At 45.8% G+C, this 13,897-nt stretch overlaps 1 protein-coding gene across 6 annotated transcripts in view; it reads left to right on the top strand.

Annotated features, from left to right (window-relative positions):
• The window catches only part of LOC115933250 (BOS complex subunit NOMO1), a 68,126-nt gene that overhangs the window by 21,432 nt on the left and 32,797 nt on the right, over positions 1–13,897 (top strand). For all 6 annotated transcript variants that reach the window (XR_008672624.2, XM_055365711.2, XM_055365712.2 and 3 more), the window contains 7 exons: positions 1,729–1,834; positions 2,018–2,168; positions 7,548–7,722; positions 9,120–9,261; positions 9,559–9,690; positions 11,093–11,229; positions 13,089–13,176. Coding sequence is in view for 5 of the 6 variants with exons in the window: in XM_055365711.2 (XP_055221686.1) it covers positions 1,729–1,834; positions 2,018–2,168; positions 7,548–7,722; positions 9,120–9,261; positions 9,559–9,690; positions 11,093–11,229; positions 13,089–13,176 (931 nt within the window). In the remaining variant the exon portion in view is untranslated. The remainder of the gene's footprint in view (positions 1–1,728; positions 1,835–2,017; positions 2,169–7,547; positions 7,723–9,119; positions 9,262–9,558; positions 9,691–11,092; positions 11,230–13,088; positions 13,177–13,897) is intronic.

The following is a 13,897-nucleotide window of genomic DNA, read 5'->3' as shown; positions in this document are numbered from 1 at the left end:
ACTGTGTTAAAATCGCTTAAACTGGCAGAAGCGGGCTTTTAGGTCATATGCACAGTGGGGTGCAGACTCTGCATTTTAAGATTCAGTGGAGTGTTTGACCGTTCTGCTGTACACTGGAGGGGAAAGAGAAGGGTAAGAAGATGAAGACTTTACTTTGCTTCTTGTAGCTTGCAGAGAAGGATGGGGGGCAGGTGAGCAGAGACAGCTATTCCCAGATTACAGCCAAATATTTTGAAAATGATGAATGGAATTTCAGGGAATGGGGCCCTGTAAGTTCCCTGAGGTCAGGTACCGTGTCTTATTCTTTACTGTTTTCCTAACATGTGATTTAGTGCCTGGCACATAGTAGGTGCCCAGCAAAAATATTTGTTGAGTACATATGTGAATTAATAAGTAGGTAATGCATGGAATGAAACATGTCTTTTTGGAAAGATCAAGAAGGACTACCTGTCATGTGAGACCATCACTAAGAAACCATTTGCTGAAAAAAAAATAAAAAAATAAAAAAGAAGGGCTACCTGCATAAAAAGGAAGTCATTTAATTATTTAAAGCTTCATCTCAAATGCTGTTGCACATGTGCGTGCACACATTCATTCATTCAGGAGTCAGTTATTGAGTGCCTGCTGTGTACCAGGTGACTAAGACAGAAAAAGTCCCTGTCTCCATGAGGTAACATGCTAGTGGGAGGGAGACAACTAAGAAATCGAACGAGGAGATTTCAGATACTGGTAAGTTTGATGAAGATACTAAAATAGGTTAGCAGTGGTGACCTTGGGGATACACAGATCAGGGCTGGAGCTCAGTAACTGCAGAGAAAGCACAGGTGTGCTGCTCACAGGCGAGTGGGGCACAGACACAGACACATGGAGCATGGGACCACGTGTGAGCCAGTGATGGTGGTGGAGGAGGGTGAGCTAGGTGGATTTCTTTTTTTTTTTTTCTTTTTTTTTTTTGAGACAGAGTCTTGCTGCTTCACACAGGCTGGCACTATCTTGGCTCACTGCAACCTCCGCATCCCGAGTTGAAGCAATTCTCCTGTCTCAGCCTCCCGAGTAGCTGGGATTACAGGCACCTGCCACCACTCCTGGCTAATTTTTGTATTTTTAGTGGAGACAGGGCTTCACCATGTTGGCCAGGCTGGTCTTGGACTCCTGACCTCAAGTGATCTGCCTGCCTCGGCCTCCGAAAGTGCTGGGATTACAGGCATGAACCACTGTGCCCGGCCTAGGTGGATTTCATAAGGACCTGTGTTCAGGTTGTGGAAAGACAGGAAGGGGCACATGAGACCTTGCAGAGGTGGACTCCACAGGACTGATCGATGCTGGAGGAGCGGGGCGGGGCATCCAAAGTGATGCCGGGGTGTGCATGGGAGACTGGAGGAAGACGTGGTTCACCAAAATGGGGGCATCTGGAGGGGAGGAGATGGCACAGGGGTAAGGGTGGGGGGCTTCTAGAAGCTTGAGTCAGTGACCTTTTAACGAGGGAAGTAAGTCTCTAGACTTTTCTGTTGTTTGACACTCAGCAGTGTGTTGGGAACACAACAGAGAAGACAGATGTGGGTAACGTGAGAGGGAGCCCGGCTGGCACACAGGACCGGGGCACTGAGTGTTGGGAGGTGGGCGGCAGGAGCAGACATGGTAGGTGGTGGCCGGCACAGCAGAAGGAGGCTTTGTGGCTCTGGCACAGGAGCACCTTCGAGCACCTTCTTCTTGTTCTTTGTTTTCTAGCCCGTGTTCCACGTCATGGGATTCTCCGTCACCGGGAGGGTCTTGAACGGACCCGAAGGAGATGGTGTTCCAGAAGCAGTAGTCACCCTGAATAACCAAATCAAAGGTGGGCTGACACAGCAGCCCCAGGCTGATGGCCAGCGCTCTTTTTGGATCACAGAGAGAAATGGAGAGGAACTGATGACTATATGAGAACATGGCAGCTTTTGGTCTCAAGTATTCTGGTGTACATGTAAGGGTACACTGTTGTTTTTGGCTTATCTTCTGTTTGTGTGTTTTTGTTTTACAGTTAAAACAAAAGCTGATGGCTCATTCCGCCTTGAGAACATAACCACAGGGACATACACCATCCATGCTCAGAAAGAGCACCTCTACTTTGAAACGGTCACCATCAAAATTGCACCGAACACACCTCAGCTGGCTGACATTATTGCAACAGGGTAAGCTTATCGTGTGGATTTGGAAATGCCAGTGTTTATGCTGGCAGCCAGTGTAGAACAAAATGACCTGTGATCTGTGTGTCTTTGCCGAGCTTAAGAACTTAAGAAAGATTAGTACTTTTTTTTTTTTTTTTTTTTTTTTTTTGAGAGACAGAGTCTTGCCCTGTTGCCCAGGCTGTAGTGCAGTGGTGCCATCTCAACTCACTGCAACCTCTGCCTCCCAGGTTCAAGTGATTCTCCTGCCTCAGCTTCCCAAGTAGCTGGGACTACAGGCGTGCCCCACCACACCCAGCTAATTTTTGTATTTTTTAGTAGAGACAGGGTTTCACTATATGTTGGCCAGGCTAGTCTCAAAACTCCTAACCTCAGGCTGTTTGCCTGCTTTGGCCTCCCAAAGTGCTGAGAGAGCACTTTGGGTGTGAGACACTGCACCCGGCCAAGAAAGATTAGTTCTAAATCTTACAAACTGAAGGTACTGACATGTCGGATGCTTAATGAAAAGTCCCTTGCTTCAAGTTAAAATGGGCTTGTGAAATTAAAAAATCTTTCATGTCTGACTTTCACGATCTTTCCCAGGACCCCTCTTTGCTTAATCTTTGAGGGTTTTTGGAAGATGATATTGTTGGTTGAGAAAGCTTATTGGAAGATGCTTCAGGTCATTGGTGTAGTTCTTCCTGCTTGTCGTTACTCATTATACTATAAGTACAGGCGGGGACATCTTGTGGTTGAATTCATGTGGTTTTACCATCATCTGAAGCAAGATTGTGTAGTGCCAAGAACTTGGGCTTTGGAGTCAGATCCCAGATCCACCCGCATGTAACCTGCAGAACAGCTTTAGACATAACAGGTGCTCACAAAACAGTAGCTTAGAAGGAGAGTGCAGGGTCTGCTTGGGAGAAGCGCGGCATGAGCAAAGTCAGGCAGTCTCACAGCAGCATGAGGTGGCTGCGGGTGTAAAGCTGGGTGCTACTGGAGCAGAATATACTGGCAGGTGAAGGTGATGATGAGGCCAACCCCATAGCACCTCCTCACACCCCACCGGGGCGTAGGGGCTTTCTCCCACTGGGGCCAACGGGCCATGAGTGGTTTTGAGCATTAATATAACAAGCTTTGATCATTGTTTTCAATAGGGCATTCTGAAAACAATGGCATGGAGTAGAGTGGCTTTGAAGGGGACAGGACTTGGGCACGGGAGGTCTGAAAGCAGAGACGACAAGGGCTTGCCTTGTAGGGAAGTCAGGGACAGACTGGTGAGATATTTAGGGTGCCCAGCTTGAGAGGTGTGATGGCTGGGGACAGAAAGAGAAGCCAGTTAGGTGATGAGGGTTCAGATTTGGCCACATTGGTCTGTAGGACCACTAGGTGGAGCTCTTCAATAGGCGCTTGGATGGATGGTAAATCCTGAAGACTCGGCTGCAGGTGGCAGCCAGGACCTCAAATACGTATGTGCAGGTAGAATTAGAACAGTAGGCCCAAAACAGAGTGCCAGGTGGCCCAGGGGGGACCTAGGGAGCATGAGGTCATAGGAGCTAAGAAAGTAAGTTTGGGGTAGGAGGTAGTGCCCAACAGGGAGGTGCAGGGAGCTGAGCCCTGATGAACACAGTCCACTGGCTTGATCACTGAGGAGGCCACAGTGACTCTTTTCTGTAGACAGATGGAGGTCGAGGTCAAGGAGTCCAGTGGTGAATGGAAGACAGGGAAGCAAATTACCCTCAGAAAGTAATTCTTGGATTTAAGTCTTTCCCACCTTCCATAAACACTTTGTGCAATTACTGTAGATGAGGCACTGAAAAATGCTTCGTACCTAATAATTAATCAAACTAGTGTTCCAGAGATGGGGCTTTCACCCTACCAGGGAGACAGACTGAAGACAAATACATCTGTGGCCAGGCTTAATGCCTCACACCTGTAATCCATCCCAGCACTTTGGGAGGCGGAGGCGGGCGGATCGCTTGAGCCCAGGAGTTTGAGACCAACCTGGGCAACTTGGCAAAACACCATCTCTACCAAAAATGCAAAAATTAGCTAGTTTCATAAGCTGGTCTAAAAATAAATAAATAAAGAGATAAAAATTAAAAAATAAAATAACAAGATTTTAAAAAAAGACAAAAAAGACAAATACATTTATGCTGCTAAATTATGGCAAGTGTTGTGCAGGGAAGAGATCAGGGTGCTGCAAGAAGAGCTAATTTCGAGTGGGAGCTCTGCAAGGCTCTCTGGGTTGCAGAGACCTTAGTAAAGACTAAAAGTTAGCTAAAGAAAGATCTTCCCTAGTAGAGAAGCAGCATGCTCAGAGGCCTGCATAGGATAGGAAGGACCTGAAAGGCAGTCTGCACAGCTGGAGGAGGTGGGTGAGGTCAGGGAGCTCTGGGGCCTTGTAGCCTTGCTTTGGGATTGGGCTTTGCTCCCTAATGCAGTAGAAACCCGTTAGGAGTTGTCTGTTGGTTGGCCGGGCATGGTGGCTCACGCCTATGATCTCAGCACTTTGGGAGGCTGAGGTGGGCGGATCATGAGGTCAGGAGTTCAAGCCCAGCCTGGCCAGCATGGTGAAACCCGGTCTGTACTAAAGATACAAAAGGTTGGCGGGGCATGGTGATGCGCGCCTATAATCCCAGCAACTCAGGAGGCTGAGGCAGGAGAATCGCTTGAACCCGAGAGGCAGGGGTTGCAGTGAGCTGAGATTGCACCATTGCACTCCAGCCTGGCCGACAGGGTGAGATTCCGTCTCAAAAAAAAAAAAGAGTTATCAGTTGGCAAGGGAGTGATAGGGATCATGGTACTTTAAAAAGTTTGTTTTTCTTCCTGGCTGCTGTGTGGAGAATGGATTGGAGGAAAGCCATGGTGTGAATGGAGGGGCCAGATATGAGGCAGTGGTGGTTGTCTGGAGGAGATATGGTAGTGGCCGGGCCCAGGCGGCTGGCAGGCGAGGGAGGGAGGAGTAGATGGATTTGGTAGGTCACATGGAGAACACACCCACAGGCCTGAGCTGTTGAGGTTACAGGTTTCTTATTTGAGCCACTGGGTAGATGGAGGAGGCACTGTTCACAGAGATGGAGGAAATGTATTTATTTTCTCCTTTAAAGTAGAGTATTTGGGTCAAAGAAAGAAAAATAGCATTTGTTGAACATTTTTGGAAAATCTCTTTTTTTTATTGGCCGACGTAGTACATTTGCCTTTTGAGCACACTGATACTTCTTACTATTTCTTTTCCTTTTTATTTTTTTTTGAGAGAGGGTCTTACTCCATTGCCCAGGCTGGAGTACAGTGGCGCCATCTCGGCTCACTGCAGCCTCCACCTCTCGGGTTCAAGTGATTCTCCTGCCCCAGCCTCCTGAGTAGCTGGGATTACAGGCTAATTTTTATATTTTTTAGTAGAGATGTGGTTTTGCCGTGTTGGCTAGGCTGGTCTCGAACTCCTGACCTCAAGTGACCCACCCGCCTCAGCTTCCCAAAGTGCTGGGATTACAGGCTGAGCCATGGTGCCTAGTCTTCCTTTAAAGTAAAATAAAAAAATTACTCAATTTATTGTAAAAACAAACTCTTTGGCTTCTGTCCAAATGACTGTGAAAATAGATTTCTCTCAATATCCACCAATATTACCTGTTTCTGTCCATATATGTATTTAAACCCTGTTGAACGAATTTATTGATACAAATCAATTTTTAAGGGCTTCAGTATAACGGAACCTTTTTCTACCACCCTTTTGGTTTATTTTTCCAAACTAAGCCAGTATAGATTTGAGGTTTAGGGAAAATAGGCACTTCTTTTTAATAAGTGCCTATTTTAATATTTGAACCATATGGTTCAATATTTATGGTTCAAATATTTACAACTTAAGGAGGCAAAGAGATTTGATAGGAAATAGACAAGGTGATGTGTCCCCTGACAGGTACACAAATCAAGAGAATATGACAGGTCCTTGGGAATGATTATGTCAGTGTTTGCTTCCCATCCTTTTATTCTGAAAGTTCACAGTAGGGGAATGTGAGAACCAAAATGCATATGCTAGGTCAGGGATTGGGACACTTTCTCTGTGGAGAGCCACAGAATAACTATTTTAGGCTGCGTGAGCCATACGGTCTCTAGGACAACAGCTGAGATAGACAATTTGTAAATGAATGGGCAGAGCGCAACACAACTACATTTTTGGACACCACAATTTGCATTTCATGTAATTTTTACATGTGAAATATTATCTTTCTTTGGATTTTTTTTTTTTTAATTTTAACCACTTAAGAGTGTAAAATTCTTTTTCTCGGCTTGCAGTTCATACACAAACGGGAGGGGGGTCCTTGGGTCGTAGTTTGCTGACCCATGCTGGAGATAGTGAGCTCATATAGCTGGGCAGTCCCTTCACTCTGAAGAAATGGCTGTGTTTTTCATGATTCCTAGATTTCACATACACAATCTTCCACCATTTCCTTGTGTTTTCCACTGTTTTTTTATTTGAGGCGGAGTGGTGGTTCCAACATTTAATGTACCCCTAATTGTCAGAATCCAACATTCTTGATTATCTTTATGTCAAAAGTAACTAATTTTTATCTAAAATGATTCTTGAAGATTCTTTAAAATGAACAGTTGAAAAGACAACTGTGACCCCCAGCTAGGATGTCCTATTACACTTTAACACACCAAGTGCTTCAGAAATGAAGACCAGCACTCCAAGGATGATGGTCGTTGTAGGGGGGCCTCTCGTGTTATTCGAGGGATGCCTTGCAACACCTTACTCCTTATTTAGAATCTCAAATCTGAATCATTACCTTAATAGGGCTTTTCAGTTGTAAGTTACATTTGTGGCTCCTGCCTCCCAAGGAGTTCAATTTTAGCTTTGCATTTTTTAACTTAATTACCTTTTCTGTTCCAATCTCCCAGTTTGCTTTCATCCATGTATTATATATAATCACAAGCAAGGAAGACGTCTTTGATAATCCTGACTTATTTGATGGCCTGGTAATGCCACAGTTTCTTAGGCAGCTTAGAGCTCTTGCTTTTAAGGGCTAGCCCACATTCTCAGTCCAAGGCCGCTCTGCTGTCAACGATCCAATTACCTGAAACGTTTTTATTATCTGCAGATTTTCTTAAAATTGCCTCTGCAGTGGGGGATTGCCAGATGTCACCCGGAACACACAAACAGCCCCACTACGGGCCCCTGTTCTGTAGAAAGATGCCCAGTCTTGCTTCTGAAGGTTGCTTTTTAAAACCAGAATGAAGGTTGCCTTTTAAAACCAGAATCATCTGGACTGCATTCTGTCTCTTCATTGAGATTAGACTATTCTCAGGAACAAGGGCTGGGAGAGGGCTGCATCTTTTTTGGTCGATAAGAGCCTTTCCTGTTATAATTGAGTCCTCGTGCTGGAATGAATGGTCTTCTCTTTGCAGGTTCAGTGTCTGTGGTCAGATATCAATCATTCGCTTCCCCGACACCGTCAAGCAGATGAATAAATACAAAGTTGTCCTGTCATCTCAAGACAAGGACAAGTCTTTGGTCACCGTGGAGACAGATGCTCATGGATCATTTTGTTTTAAAGCAAAACCAGGGACTTACAAAGTGCGGGTGCGTTGCATTGTTTTAAATTTAAAATGTTTTGAGAAAAAGCAGTGATTTTTAGAAGGGTTATTAGGTCAAATGGGGTTAGAGAAGGAGCATTCCAGTTTCCAACTTCTTGTTTCTAAGTGTTTACAATCCTGCACCAGTAGAGGAGAGTCAGATAGGCATCCAGCTAAAAAATAATGCCATCTGCCTCTCTTTTTTCCAGTCTTGATGTTTATTAGTATCAGGCTGCCAATCACTCCTCTACCTTCAGGCTTCTGGCTGCTGTAGAATGTCGATGAGTCCAAGAGGACACCAAAAATGAACTCTACTAATGGCAGCTCAAAAATGGCCATAGTGCGTGGCTTCTGGGACCCCAAGCCAAAATGGAGCTTCCCATTTCCTGCTTTGCCTTGACTTCAAGATGGCTAGGCAGGGACCATGCGACTTATCCATTCAAGCAGGCCGAGAACGGGGAGACGGTCTGGCCTGTGGTCTCATCACCATGGTGAAGGCCCAAGCCACAGCTGGCCCAAGCAAGCAAGAGACAGGACAGAGCAGAGGTCAGCCCACCGTGCCTTTCAGTGCAGTGGCCCTGCCCTTGGGGAGAGACTGTTTCCGTGGGCTCTCACCCATCAAATCAGCAGCTGCCCTTCCTCCCTGTGGAAGAGCAAATAACACAAAGGGAGAGGGCCGAGAAGGTTCCCTGTTAGACTCTGCTCTCCTCTAGGGCAAAGTGGGGTCCCTCCCTCTGTGGGGAACAGGGTAGGAGATTGCGTTCTCCCTGCTTCCACAGAACAGCGTGGTGTGTGGGTTGACAGCTGCCTTTAGTAGATGGTAGCTGGCTTCTTGCGAAGATGTCCACATTGACAAGTCTTTGGAAGCCCTTTTGGAAGCATGATGGACTTCTCCAAGGAAGGGCAGTGTCGTCTTTACTAGGGATGAAAGAGTTGACTGCTGCTACCTTCACCTGTTCCTCCTCTTAGCCCATGAAAGGCACACAGAACAATAGGAGGAAGAAAATGACTTAATTCCACCAAAGTGTCATCCACATAGTGTTGACAGGTTCAGAGCTTATGCTACAAGTGATCCGAAGCCTGGAAAAGTGACTGGGATGTAGGATGGTTTCTAGTATGTAAGTGAGGCATGTCCGCTTTGTGTGCCCGTGGGGAATTAGGCCAGATAGACTTTTGTTCATACACATGGGTCTGTTGAGGCTAGTTTTTCATCTGGGTGGAACTGTGTTTACTTCACACCAGTTATTCGTGGATTTGTTGTGATTGTAAAATCGGCCTGGAAACGAACCTTTGGCCTTCAAAATCTCTTTAGCCTTGGTCCCAGATGAATGTTCTAGCGCCCTGTAGGTCAGGGGGAAGATCTCCCCGAATGCAGCCTGTAACGTTCCATCCACGTTTCCGCAGGTGATGGTTCCTGAGGCAGAAACCAGAGCAGGGCTGACGTTGAAACCCCAGACATTTCCTCTTACTGTGACCGACAGGCCCGTGATGGATGTGGCCTTTGTACAGTTCTTGGCATCAGTTTCTGGGAAAGTCTCCTGTTTGGGTAAGATATCACTGGAAAGTAAGAACACATAGTTTCAAAGAAGTCAGCCGGTAGGAGTGGGATTTGGGAAACTTTTCCTTTTGCCTTTGTTGTTTGCTACTGATCACCTGCATGCGAGGGAGGCTTCTTGGAGTCAAGTGGGTGCATGTTAGCTTGAAAGAAGCACCCCGTCTGCCTCCGGCCACTGCCTCTTAGGAGCTCAGCAGTAGCAAGAAGCTATTACATAGGGTTAGGATTCGAACCTGTGCTGAAGCCTTATGAGGGGTCACATGGAGCCCTCCCTTCTTTTCCCTGCAGACACCTGCGGTGATTTGCTGGTGACTCTACAGTCCCTGAGCCGCCAGGGTGAGAAGCGGAGCCTCCAGCTCTCCGGCAAGGTCAACGCCATGACTTTCACCTTTGACAACGTGCTCCCTGGAAAATACAAAAGTAAGAATTGGAATGCAACATCCTGTGGCCCTCACACACTTCTTGTCTTTGTAAACTTTCTAAAACTCAGGTCTCAAATTGTATCACGACCATGTACCTTTCCTTGCTTTAAGTCGTCTTTGCCTCGTGACCTTGACTGCATTATTTAGTGTTGGACAAGCATGGAGGAGTCCAGGCCCTGAGCTGACCGCCACCTTGTCTGCACAGCCCACTGGCTGCTTCTGTTCAGGGAGGGTGCCCCGACGTATGGCATTTTATTTCTAAAGGCCAGAAAAAGGAGTGTGAAATAGTTCCACTGATGTGTTCTACTAACTTAGCAGTACTGGTGCTGAGTACTGGCCATGGCAAGGTACTTGACCTCCCCGAAACTCAGTTTTCCCATCTGTAAAATAGACGTAATAGAACCTTTCTGCAGAATATAAGACTAAAAGAAGTAAAGTTTATAAAGCCCGTTGTGCAGAGAGCCAGCTAAGTAGCTGGTGCCCACAAACGTTACTTCCCTTTTCCTTGCCCTTCTTAAGAAGCCACTTCTTGCCTGTATTTCTGCTTTTTCAGAAATCAGCTTGGGGCTGCTGGCAGTGGATAGCTTATAAAACAGACTGCTTTTTCTGGAATTATATTAATATTTTCTGTTATGGCAGGGCTTGGCAGACTACAAAAACTGCCTTTTTTATAAGCATAGTTTCCTTAGAATACAGCCTTGCCCATTTGTTTATGGATTCTCTATGGCTGCTCGTGTGTAACAGTGGCCAAGTCGAGTGGTTAAGGCTGACAAAGCATGTGGCCTGCAAAACCGAAAAGAGTTACAGAAAAAGTTTGTGGATCCCTGAATACCTTACTTGCAGCCTGATCTTACAGGCCCCATTAGATTTCTTTCTTGATGTAATAGACATTGGTTCCAGTTTTTCTTTCTTTTTTTTTTTGAAATTTAGCCTCTCTCTGTCACCCAGGCTGGAGTGTGGTGGCACGACCTTGGCTCACTGCAACCTCTCTGCCTTCTGGGTGCAGGAGATTCTCTTGCCTCAGCTTCCCGAGTAGCTGGGATTACAGGCATGCACCACCATGCCTGGATAACTTTTGTATTTTTAGTAGAGATGGGGTTTTGCTATGTTGGTCAGACTGGTCTTGAACTCCTGGCTTCAAGCCATCCAACTGCCTCGGCCTCCCAGAGTGCTGGGATTATAGGCATGAGCCACCACGCTCGACTCCAGGTTTTCTTTAGCAGTAATTTATTCCAAATACTGCTAGTTATAAATATATGTATGTGTATATTTCTATCTTTATGTCTACATACACACCTGCTTTTTAAAATTAGTTAATTCATGATCGTTGTTTCTGGTGGCGTGCAGGGAGGTGGTGTGCTCCACGCCCATGTATCCGTTTTTGGTGTTTGCTTTTGCAGTAAGCATCATGCATGAGGATTGGTGCTGGAAGAACAAGAGCCTGGAGGTGGAAGTGCTGGAGGATGACGTGTCTGCAGTTGAGTTCAGGCAGACGGGCTACATGCTGAGATGTTCCCTGTCTCACGCCATCACTCTGGTATGTACGGCTTATGGAGTCTCTTATTTGGAAAAACGCTCGCCTTGTGGATGTCAAGAAAGACTGATCCCAGGAATATTGTAAACGTAGGCAAGTCAGATTTCCTTTTCTGCCTCTCCACTCGCCCACCTGTTACGCAACGCATATTCAGGAAGCATTTATACTCTCTCAGTGGAAGGACCCCTGTATTTAGGAGGTTTCCTTGTCCTGGCCCTGCACTAAATCTGACTGGTGATTCGGGGTGGCCTTTGGTACAGTGCAGAGCACACTGGCTTTATATTATTAGGAATAATAGCTTTGGGTAAATTCATTTACTGCTTCTCAGCCTCAGCTTTCACCGAAAATTGAGATCTTAATACCTACTTCTCAGGGTTATGGCAGGGCTTAAGTGAACCCTCTTAGGTATCAAAGTGTCCTTGGTGTACACCGCTCTGTACTGCCAAGTGAGTTTCTCTGAGAGAGAGAGAGATATATATATATATATATTTTTTTTTTTTTTTTTTTTTTTTTTTTTGAGATGGAGTCTTGCTCTGTTGCCCAGGCTGGAGTGCAGTGGCACAATCTCGGCTCACTGAAACCTCCGCCTCCCGGATTCAAGTGATTCTCCTGCCTCAGCCTCCCGAGTAGCTGGGACTAGAGGTGCGTGCCACCATGCCCAGCTAATTTTTTTTTTTTTTTTTGTATTTTTGTTAGAGACAGAGTTCCACCATGTTGGCCAGACTGGTCTTAAACTCCTGGCCTCAGGGGATCCACCCGCGTTGGCCTCGCAGAGTGCCAGGATTACAGGCGTGAGCCATTGTGCCCCACCTTCTCTGGTGTATTTATTCCCGCACAGGGGAAGAAGCTGTAAACAGGATCTTAGCTTCTTGTTGACTGTGGTCTCTGTGGCTTGAAAGGCAGTGTGAAATGGGTTTCAGGAGTACCTCTGTAGATCCCTTCGTGAATTTCTATAATGTTTTGATGTCGAGCGGCGGCAGATGTCATCGTCAGGTCTTAGTTTCTCTGTAGAGAAATTAGAAGAATTGGAACTGGTGTTTCATGTGCCAGCTTACTCCCCTAACTGCTTAATTACAAAAACTCGACAGGTCGATTTGTTATAGGAGATCGATTAATATCCGGTTCATAATAAGTGATAGATATTTAGGAAACCTTTCCCTTCTAGCAGTGGAGTGGATTTCCAGCTCTCCTGTAATAAGATCCTTTTTTTTTTTTTTTTTTTTTGACACTTCCCTAACCCCTTCTTTATCTCCTCCCACTGTCCCCTCACTCGCCGGGCCCCAGCCACAGTTGTCCTCTGCAGTCCCACACCAAGCTCAATCTCTCTTCGGGGCCTTTGCACATACTCTCCCCTCTGCCTGGAGTGCTGTGTCTTCTCCAGAAACACGTGTCATTGGTTTTTCCTCCTCATTCAGGCACAGCCCTATTGTTCAGGAGAGATGTGCCCTGGGACCAGCAAGCTAAAGACCCCTAGGCGTGGATTGTTCTTCTCTTGCTTTCCTGTTTATTTTCACAGCTTCATTACTGACCAGTTGAGATCACTAATTTATTTGTTGATGCGTTGATTTTGTCTTCCTGTATTAGAACATAAGCCCTGTGAGAGCAGGAGCCATGGTCATGACTCCCAAGGCCCAGCCTTGTGTCTGTCACACAGCAGGTGCTCAATAAATATTAGTTGATTGAATGAAAAATAGCACACTTTTGTTGGAAGTTTTGGGAGGTTTTTAATTTTCCTGTGGCACCCAACTGCTCCAATGATTAATGGGCAAAACAGATGACTGGTTTGGAAAGAGAAATATTATTAATCATCTTGGTGTCTCCATCTCTCTTAGTAAGTCATTGTATTGGCTTTGCTCCCTTAGGAATTTTATCAGGATGGAAATGGGCGTGAGAATGTGGGGATTTATAACCTCTCCAAAGGAGTCAACCGATTCTGCCTGTCCAAGCCTGGTAAGTTTGGAAGGATTGATGTGCCATGAATTAGAAAAATGGAAAGGCACCAGAGGTTGGTTTTGAAGGCATTTTTTTCTACCTTGGTTCTGTTTGCATCAAGCTTTCAATTTCTGTGTGTTCAACCTGCTCTTGTTTTTCTGTCTGTCTTGGGTTTGAGTTGGGTAGAGACCACTGGGCCCTTTCGCCTCCAAAAATATACCATTGGCCAATGACCTCTCTTTATAGTGCTGTTTTAAAATTTGAATCATTTCCCACTTTACTTAAAAGTTTTCAGTGGCTTCTCGCTCTTTCTCATTTTTTTTTTTTCTCTTTTTTTTTTTTTTGAGATGGAGTCTTGCTCTGTCACCCAGGCTGGAGTGTAGTGGCTCGATCTTGGCTCACTGCAGCCTCCGCCTCCTGGGTTCAAGCGATTCTCCTGCCTCAGCCTCTCGAGTAGCTGGGATTACAGGTGCCTGCCACCACATCCGGCTAATTTTTGTATTTTTAGTAGGGATGGGTTTTACCACATTGTCCAGGCTGGTCTCAAACTCCTGACCTAAAGTGATCCGCCCGCCTCAGCCTCCCAAAGTGCTGGGATTACAGGTGTGAGCTGCTGCACCCAACCCTCTCTCTCTTTTGTAATGGCTTTTTTTGGAGGCAGAATTTGCATATCATAAAACTCACCTATTTAAGATGTACAATAAAATGATTTGTAGTAAATTTATCAAGTTGCACAACC

The sequence above is a fragment of the Gorilla gorilla genome, chromosome 18, assembly GCF_029281585.2.
Source record: "Gorilla gorilla gorilla isolate KB3781 chromosome 18, NHGRI_mGorGor1-v2.1_pri, whole genome shotgun sequence".
Classification (NCBI taxonomy): Eukaryota; Metazoa; Chordata; class Mammalia; order Primates; family Hominidae; genus Gorilla; species Gorilla gorilla.
The sequence above is the reverse complement of the archived record's forward strand: the minus strand, read 5'-3'. Positions and strand labels throughout refer to the sequence as shown.